The sequence below is a fragment of the Durio zibethinus genome, chromosome 3 (genome assembly GCF_047325235.1).
Source record: "Durio zibethinus cultivar Kanyao isolate XHJ-2024 chromosome 3, ASM4732523v1, whole genome shotgun sequence".
In the NCBI taxonomy this organism is placed as follows: Eukaryota; Viridiplantae; Streptophyta; class Magnoliopsida; order Malvales; family Malvaceae; genus Durio; species Durio zibethinus.
In genome coordinates, this window is record NC_143164.1 from 5,263,961 (window position 1) to 5,281,703 (window position 17,743).

At 30.8% G+C, this 17,743-nt stretch overlaps 3 protein-coding genes across 6 annotated transcripts; 2 read left to right on the plus strand and 1 right to left on the minus strand.

Annotated features, from left to right (window-relative positions):
- The first annotated feature begins 1,004 nt into the window (after positions 1 to 1,004).
- LOC111282886 (phosphoglycerate mutase-like protein 1) lies at positions 1,005 to 4,551 on the plus strand. Of its 2 annotated transcripts, XM_022871205.2 has the most exons (10): positions 1,005 to 1,259; positions 1,359 to 1,420; positions 1,516 to 1,623; positions 1,770 to 1,849; positions 2,260 to 2,422; positions 3,257 to 3,331; positions 3,471 to 3,559; positions 3,745 to 3,864; positions 4,008 to 4,052; positions 4,146 to 4,551. In XM_022871205.2, exons 1-10 carry the CDS (start codon positions 1,118 to 1,120, stop codon positions 4,255 to 4,257), a joined length of 996 nt encoding a protein of 331 aa, XP_022726940.2. In that variant the 5' UTR covers positions 1,005 to 1,117; the 3' UTR covers positions 4,258 to 4,551. The 2 variants fall into 2 exon arrangements, with proteins under 2 accessions (XP_022726940.2, XP_089614350.1); XM_089758224.1 differs by lacking the exon at positions 2,260 to 2,422 and having other exon boundaries at positions 1,035 to 1,259; positions 3,257 to 3,368.
- A 3,932-nt stretch (positions 4,552 to 8,483) lies between these two features.
- LOC111283080 (phosphoglycerate mutase-like protein 1) lies at positions 8,484 to 10,772 on the plus strand. 2 transcript variants are annotated; one of them, XM_022871514.2, is made up of 9 exons: positions 8,484 to 8,641; positions 8,790 to 8,897; positions 9,154 to 9,233; positions 9,416 to 9,548; positions 9,639 to 9,713; positions 9,861 to 9,949; positions 10,072 to 10,191; positions 10,324 to 10,368; positions 10,445 to 10,772. In XM_022871514.2, exons 1-9 carry the CDS (start codon positions 8,582 to 8,584, stop codon positions 10,461 to 10,463), a joined length of 729 nt encoding a protein of 242 aa, XP_022727249.2. In that variant the 5' UTR covers positions 8,484 to 8,581; the 3' UTR covers positions 10,464 to 10,772. The 2 variants fall into 2 exon arrangements, with proteins under 2 accessions (XP_022727249.2, XP_089614351.1); XM_089758225.1 differs by lacking the exon at positions 10,324 to 10,368.
- Positions 10,773 to 11,301: 529 nt separating this feature from the next.
- LOC111282965 (uncharacterized) lies at positions 11,302 to 15,534 on the minus strand. Of its 2 annotated transcripts, XM_022871323.2 has the most exons (11): positions 15,319 to 15,534; positions 14,974 to 15,192; positions 14,789 to 14,884; positions 14,433 to 14,521; positions 14,196 to 14,324; positions 13,839 to 13,959; positions 13,625 to 13,709; positions 13,411 to 13,520; positions 12,492 to 12,643; positions 11,963 to 12,059; positions 11,302 to 11,664 (listed from the first exon to the last, which is right to left on the minus strand). In XM_022871323.2, exons 1-11 carry the CDS (start codon positions 15,397 to 15,399, stop codon positions 11,377 to 11,379), a joined length of 1,467 nt encoding a protein of 488 aa, XP_022727058.2. In that variant the 5' UTR covers positions 15,400 to 15,534; the 3' UTR covers positions 11,302 to 11,376. The 2 variants fall into 2 exon arrangements, with proteins under 2 accessions (XP_022727058.2, XP_022727138.2); XM_022871403.2 differs by lacking the exon at positions 14,789 to 14,884 and having other exon boundaries at positions 15,319 to 15,506.
- Between the last annotated feature and the right edge of the window lie 2,209 nt (positions 15,535 to 17,743).

The window sequence follows — 17,743 nt, forward strand, 5'->3', positions numbered from 1 at the left end:
TGAATTCAAGTTTGCAACATCTTTTTTGAAAGTCATATTACTATTGATTGAATTATCTTAGCAACATAGGAGTTGCATATATAATCTTAAAGAAAAATATTTTTTGTTAAATAGTTAAGGAAAATTTTACACATTGATCTTAAATACAAGTTTGATAAAATATGTCGTAAGGATTAACAAATATTTTCTCATACTTTGCTTGATGATTAATAATCTCAATCTATTTGATGAGTGATAACCAATTAATTCATTAACCAAGTTAATAATTTTAATCTATATATCATAAGTTTAAGTTTTTTTAAAATATTATTATGTATATATTTACTACCCATATTATTAGAATTAAAATTTTAACAACAAAAATATAATGAAAATATAGTTTTTTTTAAAATATAATTTTTAAAATAAAATATGTTAAATTGTTTATAAATAATAATATAAAACAAAAAATATAATAAAATTAATTATTTCGTACATAACACGAATTTAAAATTAGTTGACATGTAATAAGCAGAGGTTATTATTATTATTATTATTATTATTATTATTAAAGTTATTAAAATAATCAAAGGACTACTTTCTTATAAGTGCATATTTTGAATTAAATTTAACATAATTCGTTTCTTAGGATAATGAAAAAGGGTAAATTTTGGGAAGTGGAACGAGCTTGTTAAAGCTCAATTTATTTTATTTTTATAACTAATATGTAATCATTTTGTAAAAAAAAAACACCAAGAGATAAAGGAAAGGTTTAGAGTACAGCAAACAAAATCATAGAAAATCATCTTTCAAGTAAAAAACGTTCCATCAAGTCAAAAGAAAAAAAAAAAAAAAGAACTGAAATAAGTTCAAACCTTTCGTCTCCAAACAGCCTAAGTACAATAAATAAATAAATAAATAAAGAAAAAGAAAAAAAGAAAAAGGCCAATACGTAGTAGTTGAGGTTTGAATTCAATAAAAAATGGTTGACAAACGCAAACGGAAACAACAGCCAGACCGACCAACCCCTGTACGTTTTTCCAGGGACCGAATCAAGCAAAAGCGCGAGTGCGCTACAGCCAGAGAGACGCGGTAGCAACCAAAGAGAAACTTACCTTTAAAAGTGACCATTTTCAACATGGTCTTTTCCACGTCCATTTATAGCATTCAATTATCATCTTCATATTATTATTCCTCCTCCTGCTGCATAGCCGCTGCTCCCTATTCAAAGCCAAAACCAAAACAACTTTCTCTCAACCGTACCTCTGCTTGTCTCTCGGGTACCCCTGTTTTTCTGTTCCACGTTCTTCTTTGTTTTTTAGGATGAAAAAGATTGAGATCCTGTTGAAAGTTGTTTCTTTTTGTTTGGTTGAGTGCAGATATGGATGCAACAAGCAGTCCAGGATTGTACCCTTTGCACCTTTGTAAAACTCTGCATCTGGTTTGTGATTTTGCTGTACAGTCTTTTTTGTTTGATTGGTTTGGAATTTAAAATGATAAGCCAATCTGGTTTTCGTATTGGAACTATTTATGCAGGTGAGGCATGCTCAGGGGATTCATAATGTGGCAGGGGAAAAAGATCATGACGCTTATCTATCTGAAGAGCTTTTCGATGCCCATCTCTCGCCTCTTGGCTGGCAACAGGTTTATAATGGAAAAATGTTGGTTAAATCATTGATTTTTTTTTTTTTTTTATCAACAAAAGGGTTGAAAAATCTAGCAATAGTGTTTATTGGATATTGATTAAAAATTCTGAATTTGTATGTGTAATTGTACCAATGTTATAACAGGTTGATCATCTGCGCAAGCATGTTCAAGAAACCGGGCTTTCTAAGAAAATCAATTTGGTCATTGTTTCCCCTTTGCTGAGGTATATAACTTTTCAATCTAGATTGTTCCTTTACCAAAATTTTGCATTTATGCTTTTTCCTTGCTCTTCTTTTTCTTTTAGTTGTATTATTTTTAGAAGCATAAAACTTTTTGTCATCATTTTGCTAAGTTAGCAATGTAGTGGTGGGGTTTGTCCTAGCAATATTTTATAATTCTCTTTGCTTTAGAATAATATTTTAGGATATAACAATAGAAAACGTAAGTTTATGCATGCTTGCCTAGGCTTATTCGCACAAATTTATAGCAGAAGAGCAAAAATATGCTTCACAGGATAAGTTCAGTGCAAAATCAACCATCTTCTTTTGTAACTTTGAAGACTAGAAAAAGAAAATGAAAAGACAAGAAACTTATCTAGAGGAAATAATGGATTTAGAAATTTTGGCATTATAGGACCATGCAAACTGCAGTGGGAGTCTTTGGTGGTGAAGGGTATAAGGATGGGATGAACGTACCTCCACTAATGGTGGCAGATGCAGGCGAAAGTCACCGTCCTGCCATTTCAAGTCTGAATTGCCCGCCATTTGTAGCAGTTGAGCTTTGTCGAGAACGTATAGTATGTCCTTGAACTTCTTATAGAAAACTAACTCTTTTCTCTGAATGGATCTGTGGACTTTCCAATTCAGTGCCGTAATGGTTTGCATCAATTATTTATCTGGTGTAACGACGAATATATATAAACCAATCCAATTTCATGCATGTGTTTGCATGATAATGAACTGCGTTTTCTCTTCTGAGATTAAAAGGATGCAATTATTTTACTTCAACTCTTTGTCTTTATCAAGTATCCTAGTTGAACTGATCCCAATTCAGTGCCGTAATGGATATACAAAGTCATTATTGTTATTGTTTTATATGTTGATTTCTCCCTTTTTCCTGTACAAAAAATTTTGCAATACTGCATATTTTATTTTCTGTCTTGGTATCTCGCATTGATATTCAATATCCATCGCTATACTTATACCCTTGATCAAGCTCCAAAACTTTGCTTTGAGAATAACTGATGTATTTTAACTATCTTTTTTTTTTTTTTTTCACTTGGTGCAAATTAAATTTCACTTTTTCACCTTTGGAATGTGGGTTTCTGATGCACCAATGCTTAAATGAAGGTCATCTGTTTAATTGCTTCCATAGCACATAACACTTAAGAAATTCTGTATTTAGAGAAGAGTGGATACTGCAGATTCTAGTGCAGTTAATGTAAGAAACAACCATAAGTTGGCAAATATTTGTGTACTTAAGAGTTATTACATTTGGTAGTAATTTGCTGCTAATATTGATTGCCTAAATTTTCCTCTTTATTTTTGTTGAACTTTTGATCATGTTATGCCTTTCTTCTCTCCTCTCATTTTCTTTTTTTTTTTTTCCTCCTCTAACCATTGAACCACAGGGAGTCCATCCATGTGATAGAAGAAAAAGCATCAAAGAGTACCAGCCTCTCTTTCCTGCAATTGATTTTTCTCTGGCAAGTCATTTGTCTTAGTTGTAGCTTTCATGATCAAGTAATTATGATTCTCATTCACTTTGCTGATATCAGTAATTGTTTTCATTTCAAATTCAACATTGGTTGATTGGAAGAAATCTTGTTTCATTCTTTCCTTCAGATAGAAAGCGATGAGGACATTTTATGGAAAGCAAATACTAGAGAAAAAAATGAAGCACTTGCAGTCAGAGGAATGAAATTTTTGAAGTGGTGAGTGACCCATTTGTTTCTTCTTTACAAAAATTTCCCTTTTTTGATCAACATAACAAAGAAATGAAAGTGTTCAAGCCTGGAAAAGACTTAGATCATATATTGAACTAAAAATGCACTTTCCCATGACTAGATCATATACTCCTAACCATCTTTTTCCTTTATCCATCTATCATTTGCTGCAGGTTGTGGACGCGAAAAGAGAAGGAAATTGCGATTGTTACCCACAGTGGGTTCTTGTACCAAACCTTAAGTGCTTTTGGGAGTGATTGTCATCCATCTGTGAAAAGTGAAATATGCAAACAGTGAGTTCGGCAAAATGTCAATTGTCAATTAACCACTATGAAGATTGTTATACAGGCATTATTTATTAGTATAGATGCTTGCAATATCTTTAAAGCATTGGATTATTATGGACTAAAAAAATATTTTGCAATATCTTTTGCAGCTTTGCCAATTGTGAGCTTCGGTCTGTGGTTATTGTTGATAGAAGGTAAGCATGGCATTTTAATAACTTGAAATAGAACTCATGTTCTAGGTCCTGCTAAATTGTTGAAAGCTTTTTTTTCTTTTTTCTTAATCGTAGTATGATGGGATCAGATCCTGCAACAACTAACTATCCTGGAAAAATCCCTAGTGGGCTTGACTTTCCAAGTGATGTTGCTGATGAGAAGCATTCAGAAAGAGTAGCCAAGTAGTTATTAGCCTGGAGAGACGACCAAGCAGGAATTCGAGTTTGATTGATATCCATAATATGATTATTTACAATAAAAAATAAAAAAGGCTTTAAACATGAATTCCTACGTCCTAGGATTTTCTTTGACAGGTTTTTTTTTTTTTTTTTTCGCTGCTCATACAAAACAGATGGATCCATGTTGCACCTTAGTATCACCAATTTTCATTTTTAGCTGTCCGGGTTCCATTCGATCTAGTGGCTCCTAGGCCTTGCGAGTGCCTTAAAATCAATAGACCATCGATTCTGATTTTTCGAATTGACTTTTGTACGAAGGTCTCAAACTCTGTATGAATTAGTTGATTCAAAAGACCATGAATCAACTGTGTTAAAAATATAATCGAATGGATTCAAATCATACAACGAAAAATTTAAACTTGATTTAAAATTTATTATTCAAAATTCGATTTGAATTCGATTAATGTTTTATTATTTTCAAATTTAAGTTACGCTCGAAATAAAATTTGAATTATTCAAATTAATTTGAATAGATTTGTTTAATAAAAATAAGCTCAAATTTAATTATATATTTGAATTTAAATTCGAATTTGAATTAATATATATATATATATACTTACGAGTAAAATAATAATTTTTTATTAAAAATATATTAAAATAAAAAATTTTAATTAAACTTATGAGTTATTTAAACTGAATATTAAGAGATTTTAATTTGATTCATTTTTTAAATTAAAGTATTTAAACTCAAATAAATTACAAATATTAATGTATTATTTGCACAACTAAACTGAGCCAAAACAGCATAGTAAAGCCCCTAATTGATGTAACATTTTTCATGCGAACAGATGAGAACGATGAAGGGCCCAGATTATTACCTAGTTTTGGGACGATATTACCATATTGGGCTCATTGATTAGTGGGTCAGGAGGGTCCGAAATTAAACCAACTGCTACCTTTCGACAGTGTGCAGCATCACTATCAAATTAAACTCTGCCCAATTGTTCTTTGGATCAGAACCGCGTTCAGAAAGTCAAGGAATTAAACAAAACAAACAGATTTTTTTTTTTTTACGGATTCATTGTGTCAAATAATGCCTTCTTTTCTAGTAAGGAAAATATAATTATCATACTTTAATAAACATCTTTTAAAAACAAGTAAATATTTTGGTCACACTTTTTAGATGTGAATGAATTGCTAAATCCCACTGTATTTTTATTTTATTTCTTTTATTTTTATTCAAATTAGATTGAATTAATTTTATATAAAACTAATGCCTTGCAAAGTATTGTCAATGTTCATATGTAATTGCATTTTTTTTTATTGGAAGATTTTTTCCTTTCTCACATTCATGGAACCTACTGGACAAGGATTTTTTCCTCCTTGCTTTCGGAGAAGTCAAAAGCATATTTTCCACCCAAGTGGAAAATACAAAGTATTTTCCAAACCTAAGCTAAACTTAGTCCCAACAAAAATAATCTTCAACTAACCATAACCATAAATAATAATAAAAGGAATTTATTTGGACCGACAAAGTCATAATTATTGTTACATGATATGAATGTAAAACTAAAAGGCATTAATTATAAGGGTTTGAAATTTTGATGCATTATTCTTTATTTCATTGCCTGAATTAAGACTTAAAAACATTTTTCATGATAGCCTCCATATGTACAGAGAAAACTTCTCCTTTTTAGTTTGTCTTTCTTTTGTATTTTCAACTTTTGCTTTAATTTTATCTGACTATCTTTACAATGAAAGAAAAACATGTTTTACTTCAGTGTTCAGCCATTGTCTCTCTTGACTTTGATGTTGAATTAAATGCTAGCAACCTACACTACACTACACTTTACATATATATTATATAATATGAACGTAAAATACTTGTATGAAATGGGTCTTGATGAACAACTGCTGCTACCTACCCTTAAAACTGGGGTCAAGTCACAAGTGATAATATATATATATATATATATATATATTTATATCTTAACACCTAACTCGTTCCATGCACATTTATGAACGCATCAATATATATCGTATTAGACTAATAAAGAGGTTTTTTTTATAAAAAAAGTTATAATATAGAGATAGAGAAAATTAAAGATTATAAATATTAAAATATGAATTTTAAATTAAATATTATCTTTTAAAAATAATTTCATAAACCAATTTAATTAAGTTTTGAATTCGACTAATTAAGATTTATATAGTTAACTTGCGGAAGATTTTTGTTTATGAAAAGCAAAATCAGACACTTTTCACCTTACATTGTTCTAATTTTTTTAGAAGAGGAGGCCAAACTGACACTATTATTTGGACCAGCCTCAATTGAGAATGTTTTCAGTACTACAATAATTAAATGGCACAAGGGTTAAAAAGGTATTAAAATTTTTTTAATAATTATTTAAATTTTTAAATTTTTTATATTTTATTACAATAAACTAAGTATTAAGTTTTTTTATTTTAAATTAATTAAACTCTTAAATAATTATTTTTATTCAAATAAATTCTTATACACCTATTTTTACTCTATTAAACCCTCAATCGAATGGATATAATTAATTAGTTTTTTAATAAAGACTTAATTGATGAAAATAGATGTTTAATGATTTAATTTATTACAAAAAAAAATGATTATTGAATTATAATTGAAGGATTTTATTTTATTTTTTTTAACTCTTTTACCTAATTAAATCAAACCAACAGGAAATAGCTAGAGAATTCCCTCAGAGAATTAATTATCAATTGCTTTTAATGATTAATAAATTTTGCAGATATATATTGAGTGTTTGACTGCTTCTAAGTTGTAATATACTATTAAGAGCAAACGGAGATTTGGTTTTCACTTTACCGTGTGAATTGCTACGTTCAAACACACAATCTAACGTCTAAGGTCTTTGAAAATGAAAAAAAAAAAAAAAGGAAAAAGGAAACAAATAATCCCTGGTTTACGTTTGCATGGATTGAAAATTAATACTAAGAATCAAAGTCAACCCTCCACATTGCTTTTCTTTCCTGTTTCATGCTATATATTTTAAGCCTTTGGCGTTACTTTTCCCTCTTTCTATTTCCCTTCGATTTCCTTTTTTCTCAGTTTTCTCGTAAGCTATAGACTTGCAGTTGCATATTTATTCAATTTGAATATGATTTATAGTTTATGATGATCTGTTCTTTGTGGGTTTTTTCCACGAAATGTCTATGTATATGTAAAATTATATATATATATATGTTCAGCTGATAAGTTTTTGAAAGTTGTTGGGAAATGCAAGTCAAAGTCGTATTTTTCAAAGTTCCTTCCATGGACATTACTTTTTTAAAATAATAAAAAAATTCTTGGATTTTACTATTTTTTTAATAAATTTTTAAATTTTTATTGCATTAAAATAAGTCAATGATTTTAAATACATGTAAAATAATAATTTCTCATTATCACAAATAGTTAAAGTAAAATTTTTACTTGCATTATAAAGAGAAAATTTTTACACGATTAAATAGAACAAGAAAAAAATGTAATAATTAGTTTGAAATAAAAATATATTTGGATATATATATATATATATATCAAAATATATAAGTTTATTTGGGTATAATAAAAATATAAAGGGTTATTTAATTTGAAAAATGATAAAATTTAAAGATTGCTTTTAGTATTTTAGCTTTTCTTTTCTTCTCCAAATTAGTGAGAAATTAATACCATGAGCCAATCACAATTTTTTAGTGATGAATTCAAAAAAAATTTTGAAAGTATTTTATTATAATATATATATATATATATATAAATAATTGTTGATAAATTTATTAATTTTATCAAAGAAAAATATGTCTAAAAACAAATTTTGGAGATGTTAGAGATTTTTTTTAATATTTTAATTTTTCAATCCATTAAGGGTGTCTAATACCGTCCTACTTCAACGTTTGCATCCTTTTTTTCAATCTCTTAAGGGTGCCTATTGCCGTCCTACTTCAGCGTATGCAGCCAACTGCAACATATACATGTAACATTCCCCGTTTCTTGCTATATATTTCCTTCTCAGATTCCATCCTGTTTCCTTCTCCTTTACTCAGAAGTAGCTACCGAATATTCTTCCATAATACTGTCCTAACTATTCAATTAAGGAGTCACATAGGGATACGAACCAACCTAGAAAATACTGCGGAAGTCTCTCTCTCTCTCTCTCTATATATATATGGTCTGCAGCGTTTTAAAATTTACATTTACTTCTTCTACAATTTATCATTTCTAGCCTTTCTTTTCTGCTCCATTGTTTCCCTTCCTTTTGTAATTACAAGCTTTTCTATTGCTTAAATTGAGTTTCCGTTTCCAGGAAATGAATGCCACAGAAGCTCAATTTCCATACCCATGGCAGCGTTGCAAAATTATTCACTTGGTATGTATATATTACCAATACCAATTCTTTTAATATTAAAATCAAATGCCTTGAATGGTATATTATGGTAATGCTTGAAGGTACATCCGTTAAAATTAGCTTCGTAAAAGGCTTTTTTATGAAACCATATACTTTTTACTGTTTCCAGGTGAGGCACGGACAAGCTATGCATAATGTGGAAGGAGACAAGAATCGTGAAGCACTGTTGTCTCCTCAACTATTTGATGCACAACTCTCCCCGCTTGGATTGCAGCAGGTAATTTAATAATGAATAGCTGGCTTATTATCGTCAAACCTAAATTAATTCGGATCTACAAATATTGACATATATATATATATATATATATATATATAGAATCATGCTTGATCTTTCTGTTTTTTTGTCTGTACAAAAGACAACGTAGCTTAGGGGAAAGGGTTTTAAAGCGCTGAGATTTGAATCGTGACCAGTTGGATGCCTGTGTGAACCAATGAACTAAGCTGTGGATTCTAATCTTTCTGCCTTTTTATAGGTTAGTAAACTGCGCCAGGATGTTCATGCTAGTGGGCTACTTAAGAGGATTGAGTTAGTCATCACTTCCCCTTTGTACAGGTATGAAATTCGATTTTTGCCAGAATTTCAAATTCTTGTTCGGGGCTTGCTAATCATATTGCATCCCAAGCTCAATTGAATATTTGGATCCAAGTCCCTGAAAAAAATCAAAGAAATATGTGCATTTTCAAATATATTTTAACGTTTGCCAACGATTGTTGACGTAGTAATATTCACTTCAGGACAATGCAAACAGCTATTGGAGTTTTTGGTAGTGAAAGCCACGAAGATGGAGGGAATGAAATTTTTTCTTCAATATCAGCTGCTCTTAATTGCCCTCAAATTATGGCAGTTGAGCTTTGTCGAGACCGCCTGGTATGGCTGAAATCTCCCATGTTAGGCTTTCTTTACACCAACCATGATTGGACTTCTATAATTTTGATGCATGCATTTCCTTCACAACAGGGTGTTCGTCCTTGTGATATGAGGAGAAGGGTCAGCGAGTGTCGGGCTCTTTTCCCTTCAATTGATTTTTCAATGGCAAGTTCTTAATTTATAGCCATTCTATCATTAAATAGTATTTAAGAAATAGTATATAAGGTTGCAAGGTTTTTAATAGTTTAACATGGCTTCAAAAGAATTCAGAATAGAATTTTATGTACTTTCATTATTTTGATCTTTGTTCAGATGGATGGTGAAGATGATAATATGTGGAATCCGGACGTTCGAGAGCCTGAAGAGGAAGTGGCCGCACGGATGATCCTGTTTATGAAATGGTAACTCACAATTTTCTTCATAAATCTGGAATTTAACTCTGTTAGTTCATGCAATTACCCTTAAGAGATAGCTTCCAACAAGTGTTGGATTCAACTTTCATTCGATTTATGCCATATTTCAGGCTGTGGACAAGGCCAGAGCAGGAGATTGTTATTGTGAGCCATGGCATAATCCTACAGCATATACTAAATGTACTTGGAAATGACTGTCATCCAACAGTTAGATCAACATTATGCAAACGGTGAGACTTAAATATTGTCCAGATATGTTCTTCGTCTCCTTTAGACAAAACTTGAATGTTCTTTGCTTTGAAATTTTCAAAGTTTCTGAATTTGACTGAGCACGAGTGAATGTCTCTGATCTGGGTTTTCAGCTTTGACAATTGTGAGCTTCGTTCGGTTGTCATTGTGGATAAAAGGTAAGCATTTTGTTTCCAAATTTGGAGACATTAAGACAACCTCGTATGCTTAATCTGAAACAGTTTGTTTTTGTAGCTTAATCGGAGGGGATTAACCGCTTTGCTCACCAAGAGATGTTGCAAAAGAGAAGTTTCCAAATAACTGGACTCAGTGACTTCTGAAACAATAGACTCATTGTTGGAACTCTTCAAGGATTCTTTTATCTGTTTATCAAATTTGTATTCTTTAATCTCTTTTTTTATTTTAAAGGTGATTTTACCAATAGAAGTATGTTTCTTTTGTAAAATGATTGATTGATAACCAATGAATTATTAACTCAATGATACTAAAGTTAGTTCTATAATTGAACGTCTCGACTTTGAATTTCATAACCAAAAACAACATAAAATAATTGATTATAACATATCGTCTTTGTTCTTTATACATGCACTTGCCAATTTTAATGTAGTACAATTAATGTCCTGTCGGGCAAAAGTGGACTGGAATAATTCATGGCCAATAAACATTTCCCATTTTCCTATCTTTGTCTCTGGTGCTAAAGGAAATTAGGATGACAACAAATTTTTTCCTTTTTCTCAATAACGCGTATCGAATCTTTACTGCCAACTTCTTAATCTAAAGATAGAACTGGCTTACTAGGCATTAGGACAAAACTTAGATGGACATCTTATAAAAAACAATCTTCATTTCTTTCACATGATTCCATCGATAAAATCGGTAATTCATATATATGTTTCCTATTTATTTCATGTAAAATACAAAAATAATAATGTCTCAATTTGTATAAACATACTAAATCCAAAACACTTTTTTTTTTGTTTGGAATTATTTTCCTGTCAGAACAAAATTTTCATTTTCATTTTTTTATTTTTTGGGGTGGCTACCTTACCATGGATGCAGGGATGTTAGGTAACAGTTCGAAGTAATCATACTTGATCGAATACTAGTTGATGAGTGATTGATTTCTTAGAATTCTCCGTATTACTACCAAATGTTTACTCAGTGCATTATGATTTCCGAACAAGCATGTAACCAGCTAAAACAGAGAGAAGGAGGAAGAAAACAGCAGCAATGAAGTTGACATTGGTTGACTTGATGGTTTTCTGGTTACTTTCTGTGCTGGTAATTTCTCTACTCTTTTCTTGGGAAGAGTTAGTTGCAGATGTGTAGGGGACTACTACATCCCAAAAAGATCCAGTGGTCACTCTGAGGGCTTCTTCTTCAGGTTCCAAGACTGTTGAGGCATCACTTGGAGCTTCCATGGACATCAACTCAACACAATGATCTTTTAGAACCTACCAGAGCATGTAAGCACTAAGTCAGAACAATCTCTAAACAAATGACAGTTTTGCTTACTGGAAAAAAAGACAGGATGAATACTTCATTTATTAAAGTTCGCACACCGAAATATGTTATCCCAGAATTCAACTTGATCTCCCAGAACATGGAGAGATAGAAAGTATTTGAGCAAAAATTAATAGGCACGTGAACTAAGGGTCAAGAGCTCATCTTCTAATGTTTTATTGGGAGAAAACAGAAAATCACATCTTTTGCTTGCCAACTATCTGGAGTTATAATAATAATAAGACATACCTCAAGTGTCTCGGATGATTGTATATAGTCACTGATAAATGTACCCGCCAACCATGGAACAAAGACCCTCCGAGGTAACGAAAGATTGCAATTTTTCCTGTTTCAAATTGTTTAGCATGCAGCAGATATCATCAATGTTGGAAAAAAAGGGGGAATATATCAACTTTCATTATTTCAAGCTGTTAATCAGTAAAAGAAGGCTGAGTTAACAGGTCTTCTATGAGGTGCAAGCTTGAAAATGGAGGAAAGAAAAACATGTATTAAGCAATTGAACATAGTGAACATGTAAGCATGAATACTTAAAAGCATATGCTATTTTAAAAAAGTTACTTGTGTACAAAAGAGGTAAATACCTTATATTTCTGCTTATGTAATCAATAATGCAGCGACAACGTAATCAAAATTTCAAATTTACTAGCATGAAGCCAACATAATAACAATGCACAGTGTTTCAGTGGAAGAAAGCCTGTAGCAGGGATCTAAACAATAGAAATAAAATAAAGACTTATAAACAACACAGCTAATGCACCTCAAGGAATTCAAAACAAGTTGGGAAACTGGCTTTTCAGATGATGAGTCATTGCTTGCTTCCCTAATTCCGTTGTCAGTTGGCCCTAGGTCTTCATCTGTTTCATCACAAATGATATCCAGCCTGCTTTGCAAACTCCTGATGATATCATCCTGATCACAGCCATATACAGTTGCATAAGACAAAAATATCAGACCCATGTCACTCAAGAGAATAAGACTGTTCATTTTTCTTGGATTGAGAACGTATAAATAACCTTTGAACATTAGCATTTCAAGAAAGTTCTCATTGCAATGTTGAAGGATTACAACAAGGTGCTCTTTGAGAAAGTAGGAAGTCATATAAACGAAGAGAGGCTGCACCTCAATAAAGACAAAGGGAAGACAAAAAAAATGCTAGGTCCTTGTTTAAAACGTATCAAATGAACTATGACATGTCAAATAAGATAAATAAACAAGCTAGATGAAATCATTTGCCCAAAATAAGTGCATATCTATAAACAAAATTTAAAACTGAGAGGCATGCTGACTTTAATTTAAAACAAAGGAGGCATAATGCTCAAAGAGACTCTTCTGACCAAAGTTTTAGGGGCAATATGTGTCTTTTGATGTGCAAGAGAACGTAGAAACCTAGAATCCCAGGGCGCATACGTGTATTGAAACAGGTCTAACTCAACTAAAATCAGAAAATTCCATATATTGAATTCCAAATTTTCTATTCCACACATCCATTTGGATAAACATTTGAAACATAATTAAGTTGGTCATTGTTTATATTCATCTAACATAGAGATGAAACATCTAATCCCATTTATTTCTCAGGACAGGTATTTCCAGCACTTGAAAGTTTAAATGTGAAAACAAGGCCAAGTTATAATATAAATCAAGAAATGAAGTCCAAATTAGAAGTAATGTGGTACCTTTATATCAGCAATAGCCTGTGAAATTGGTTCCTTAGAATTCAAGAATGCAAAGGAACATACAGAGCCTGTAAAATTGACAACGCCTACAACATCTTTCTGGCTGCATGCTTCACAAAATATAAACAAATTGCTAAATCTTAGAAAGTATAATTTAACAACGATGAAAATAGAACCAAGTTCAAAATGTTCAAAATTGAAAAGGCCAGAGCACCTTCAATATATATATCTTTCATGAATGGTAGAAGCAGCTCAACTTCATGCAACCCATCTGTTGTGCATATCTCATCGTTAACAACCTAAACATATAAATAGGATTAGAACAAATTACTAGTAGAGAGCTGAAGGATTTATATAAAAATGTAAGGATACTAAACATTAATGAATAAGATGCTCTGAACTGCAAAGTAGATTAGAGTGATTCTCACCAGATTTCTGTCCATAATGGCTTTTGCACCTCGCAGCTCTTTTGCATAAATTGAAATTCCATTATGGAGAACATCACTAAGCGTCTGGGATTTTGATGTTTTCTCTTGATATATTGGCAATCTGGGAAACATAAATCTGTTAGAGAAATGATTAAAAACATTGTATTGATGCTAGAATTAGTCAGATGAAGAATGTCAACATATGTAGTGAGTGAACCAACAATGTGATAGAGAAACTAATTGCAATTTAAGTCTTGTTATATGGTAGCCTAATGCTTATTCTAAAGCCAAATAGAGCTTTCCAATGGTAAGGAACTTTGACTAAGATGAAGTAGATGAATAGATTATACAAGTTACCTAAGATCAAAGTTGTACAAGCACTTAAAAGTTTGAAGGGAAGTTAAGACCCTTCCCATTTTGAAGTCACAAGGCCGTAAGCTGCTCGATGTTATATTTGAGGAGAGCTTACAATTTCGACATGTCCATCTGCAAAAAGTGTAATTTTCAAGTCAAAATGCAAATGAACTTAGCAAATGAGGAACAACAAACATCTATAACTAAAAACGATTATGGATCTAAAATCTTATAAATTACCTCCTTGGACTATAACATATGTGAATAAGCAATCTTTCATCAAGGTCATCCTCCGAAAATGATGCTGCTTCAGCAACTCCTTTCACAGTCTGCAAAAGCCATTCCATTATTTAGGATCATAAATTGGTGAAAACAAAGCTTTAATAAAATTTTCAAAAACAAAAACATGCCAAACTTTAATAAAATCTCCACATTGCCACGTCAGTTCACTGTTAGAGATCAACGGCTGGGTGACAAAAAATTCACTTACTCAAACTCTAGTCACTAAATCGAAAAACTTCATACTTAGGGAACAATTTTAAAAACACGACCAAAGTTGACTAACCATTGATGTATATTACCCTAAAATAAAATACCTGGCAAAGTACCATGGTAGAGTTCTTGAATGCGGCCTCACTAGCCCACACATAAATACCCACTACTTTCATTCCACCGACCATCATTCTTGACACCTTGATTCAACAACATTTACATAATTTAAGTATGAAAAGAATCCATATTCCATTCAATAATTCAAAAAAATAAAATAAAATAAAAGTACCTGGCGAGCATGTTCAGCGACCCAATCCTTGTCAATGACCAAAGAAGAGGAAGAATCAAATGTCTGAGATTTGGCTTTCGATCCCTTTTTCCTGTTGTCTTTAGCTGGCTCCAAAACCGAACAAGCTGGCTCTCCGGCATCGTTTTGAGGAGTTGGTACTAAATCGAACACGAAGCCTCGGTCAAGAATGGAGCTGAGCTTCCCTATCACCAGACCAACCTGCGGTTATCACCGGAAAAAAATGAATTACTATTAAAATTCAGAATTTATCGTATTTATCTTTGTAATTTTATTTAAATTTTTTATATGAACATAGAGTTGAAAGAAAAAAAAAATGGATTCGACCTGCGCGGGAAGTGAAGATTGGGAGAGACGATCCTCGGCTAGCTGGAGTTGGGTTTCCTCTCCTACCACAGCTTTCACCATGATTTTGACTTCACCAAACAACAGATCCAAGGACGTTGGATTTCAGTGCTGGTCCAGGGACACGTTATGTGAAGAAGAAATCATGAGAAATAAAAAACGGCGCCGTGCCGCGTCTAACATAAACGTGGGATAGAGGAGACAGGCCATGCGTTTCGTTATGGCCTTTTTCTAATTACAGATTTGGGTCGGCCTCGCTCCTCCCTTTCCGATTTATTTGGGTTGTTATGGGCTTCGAAAAACTGTTTCTTTCGGCTTTGAGAGTCCAACACTATTCTATTAAAGCTTTTTCAAAATAAATAAATACAAGTAGTATTTATTTACAAATATTTGTGTCATTTATAAAAAAAAAATAAAAACCTTTTTAAAAATAAATTAAACAAATCATGAGACTATTCATTGAGAATGCCTTCCCGTGTTTCACGGAATTTGACAAAATGAATAGTAACAAAAGATGTGAGAAATTATTTTATTATCATCACACAAGATTGAAATAGAGTTTCGTTTTCATCTTTGGAAAAATTGGATATTCGTTCAGGAAATGCGAGCCGCCACGCCAATGTCTGCTGAATAAGTGAATAAGTAGACTCTTTTGACTTCAACTTTTGTTTTTGTCTCTCTTTTGAACAGTTGTGAAGGGCAGTGATCCCCACTGGCTTTAGAATTTGGCTCCACTCCTCCCTCAAGCCTAGCCACATGGAATAAAGGTATATTCGCTGGAGCCTTCGTCGCCGGGAATATTGTTAAAAGCCCAACAGTCCTGAGTTGGCCTCCGCCTTGCCATAAATATGAATTGTAGTTTAATTATTATAATTAAGATAAAATTAAATTAAAACAGATTTATCATCTAATCAAAGCAATTAAATTTTTAAAAAAAGCCGGTTCGGTTTGTTTAATCAAATTCAAATTACAAAAAAACCACAGGAGCCTCTTGAGTAAGGGTCTACCAAAGAAGTGGTTTTGTCTTTTTAAGTAAAATATAAATTTAATTAAAAAATATATAGTTTAAGAGATTGTTTTTATTTTAACTTTTTTTTTTAATCGGTGGAGCTTGGTCATTTGAAACGTTTAAGATAAAGGGGTTAAAATGGAGTGAAGTGCTAGCCGGTAGGTTGGCAGTTGGCTAATGGAAACAAAAAAGAATATTCCTCTAACATGACTAAATTATGCTTGTCCCGTCAATTAGTTGCAATTTACTAGTAAAGGTATCTATGAGTTGGGTCGAATTGATAAGATCGGATCACTTTTTTGAAAGATTTTATTTAAGGTGCAGCTTGATTTATCAGATTTATGAAGTAAAATTATTAATATTGTATCACATAATATTTTAATTTAAAAAATATATATTTTAATATCAATTATTTAGATATATATATGTTTACATTAATTATTTAAATATTTTATTTTTTATTTTTTATTTAAAATAAATATATTTATAAATATACATTAATTTATATATAATAATATTATTAATAATATGCAAAATAAATACACAATGTTTTAAATTTTCAAATAAATAAATTTAAATAATAATAAATAATATTATCAAATTTTTATGATATTTTAAATATTTAATTTGATCATATGATATTTAAATAAATATTTTTCATTAAAAATATATTAAAATAAAAATAAAGAGATGAAAAGTAAATTAATTCAATTTTAGGATTTTTAAACTTTAAAGATAGGGTACAATTAATTTTTTTAAAAGAAATTAAAATACTTATAAATTTTTATTTGAAAAAATTAAATGTTAAAAAATGTTATAGTAAAATTTAAAAAAATTTAACTTTTAAGAGTTATTTTATTCATAAATTTTATTTTTATTAGATTAAATATAATTAAATAACAAAAAATAAATTATAAATTATAAAATATATTTTACATTCACATATCAATTAAAATAAATTATTTCATCAATATTATACAATATTAAATTTGATATAAAATTTTTTTAATTATATTGTAATTTATTATAATTAAAGCATATCGAATAATATGATCAATATCAAAATGAAATTAATGATAACGGTAAAAGATTCAAAATTTAAAAATTAAATTAAATTAAATTAAAATTATGATATTTTAATATTTTTAAACTATATTTTTATTAATAATTTATAATATTAGATAAGGTCGAATTGAATTCGAAATTCATGATAAAGTTTAACATAAGTCCAGTCAGGCCCACAAAATTGGCTGAGTAGCCAGACTTGTAGCCATGTCTATTTAGCTACGGATGACAAACGTTTCTTTTTTTTTTTTTTTTTATAAGAATCCAAAACAGATGACCACAACACACAATGAGGGTGCAGGAGTTCTAGCTAAATGATTAATTTGGCTATTA

Coding starts and splice junctions, on each gene's coding strand:
- LOC111282886 (XM_022871205.2), top strand. CDS start 1,118: ATGGTCTTTTCCACGTCCATTTATAGCATTCAATTATCATCTTCATAT. Junction 1,421..1,515: donor TTTGTAAAACTCTGCATCTG/GTTTGTGATTTT, acceptor CTATTTATGCAG/GTGAGGCATGCTCAGGGGAT. Junction 1,624..1,769: donor CGCCTCTTGGCTGGCAACAG/GTTTATAATGGA, acceptor ATGTTATAACAG/GTTGATCATCTGCGCAAGCA.
- LOC111283080 (XM_022871514.2), top strand. CDS start 8,582: ATGAATGCCACAGAAGCTCAATTTCCATACCCATGGCAGCGTTGCAAA. Junction 8,642..8,789: donor GTTGCAAAATTATTCACTTG/GTATGTATATAT, acceptor TACTGTTTCCAG/GTGAGGCACGGACAAGCTAT. Junction 8,898..9,153: donor CCCCGCTTGGATTGCAGCAG/GTAATTTAATAA, acceptor GCCTTTTTATAG/GTTAGTAAACTGCGCCAGGA.
- LOC111282965 (XM_022871323.2), bottom strand. CDS start 15,399: ATGGTGAAAGCTGTGGTAGGAGAGGAAACCCAACTCCAGCTAGCCGAG. Junction 14,522..14,788: donor CTACCATGGTACTTTGCCAG/GTATTTTATTTT, acceptor TGGCTTTTGCAG/ACTGTGAAAGGAGTTGCTGA. Junction 12,644..13,410: donor AGGCTATTGCTGATATAAAG/GTACCACATTAC, acceptor GGCTGTGATCAG/GATGATATCATCAGGAGTTT.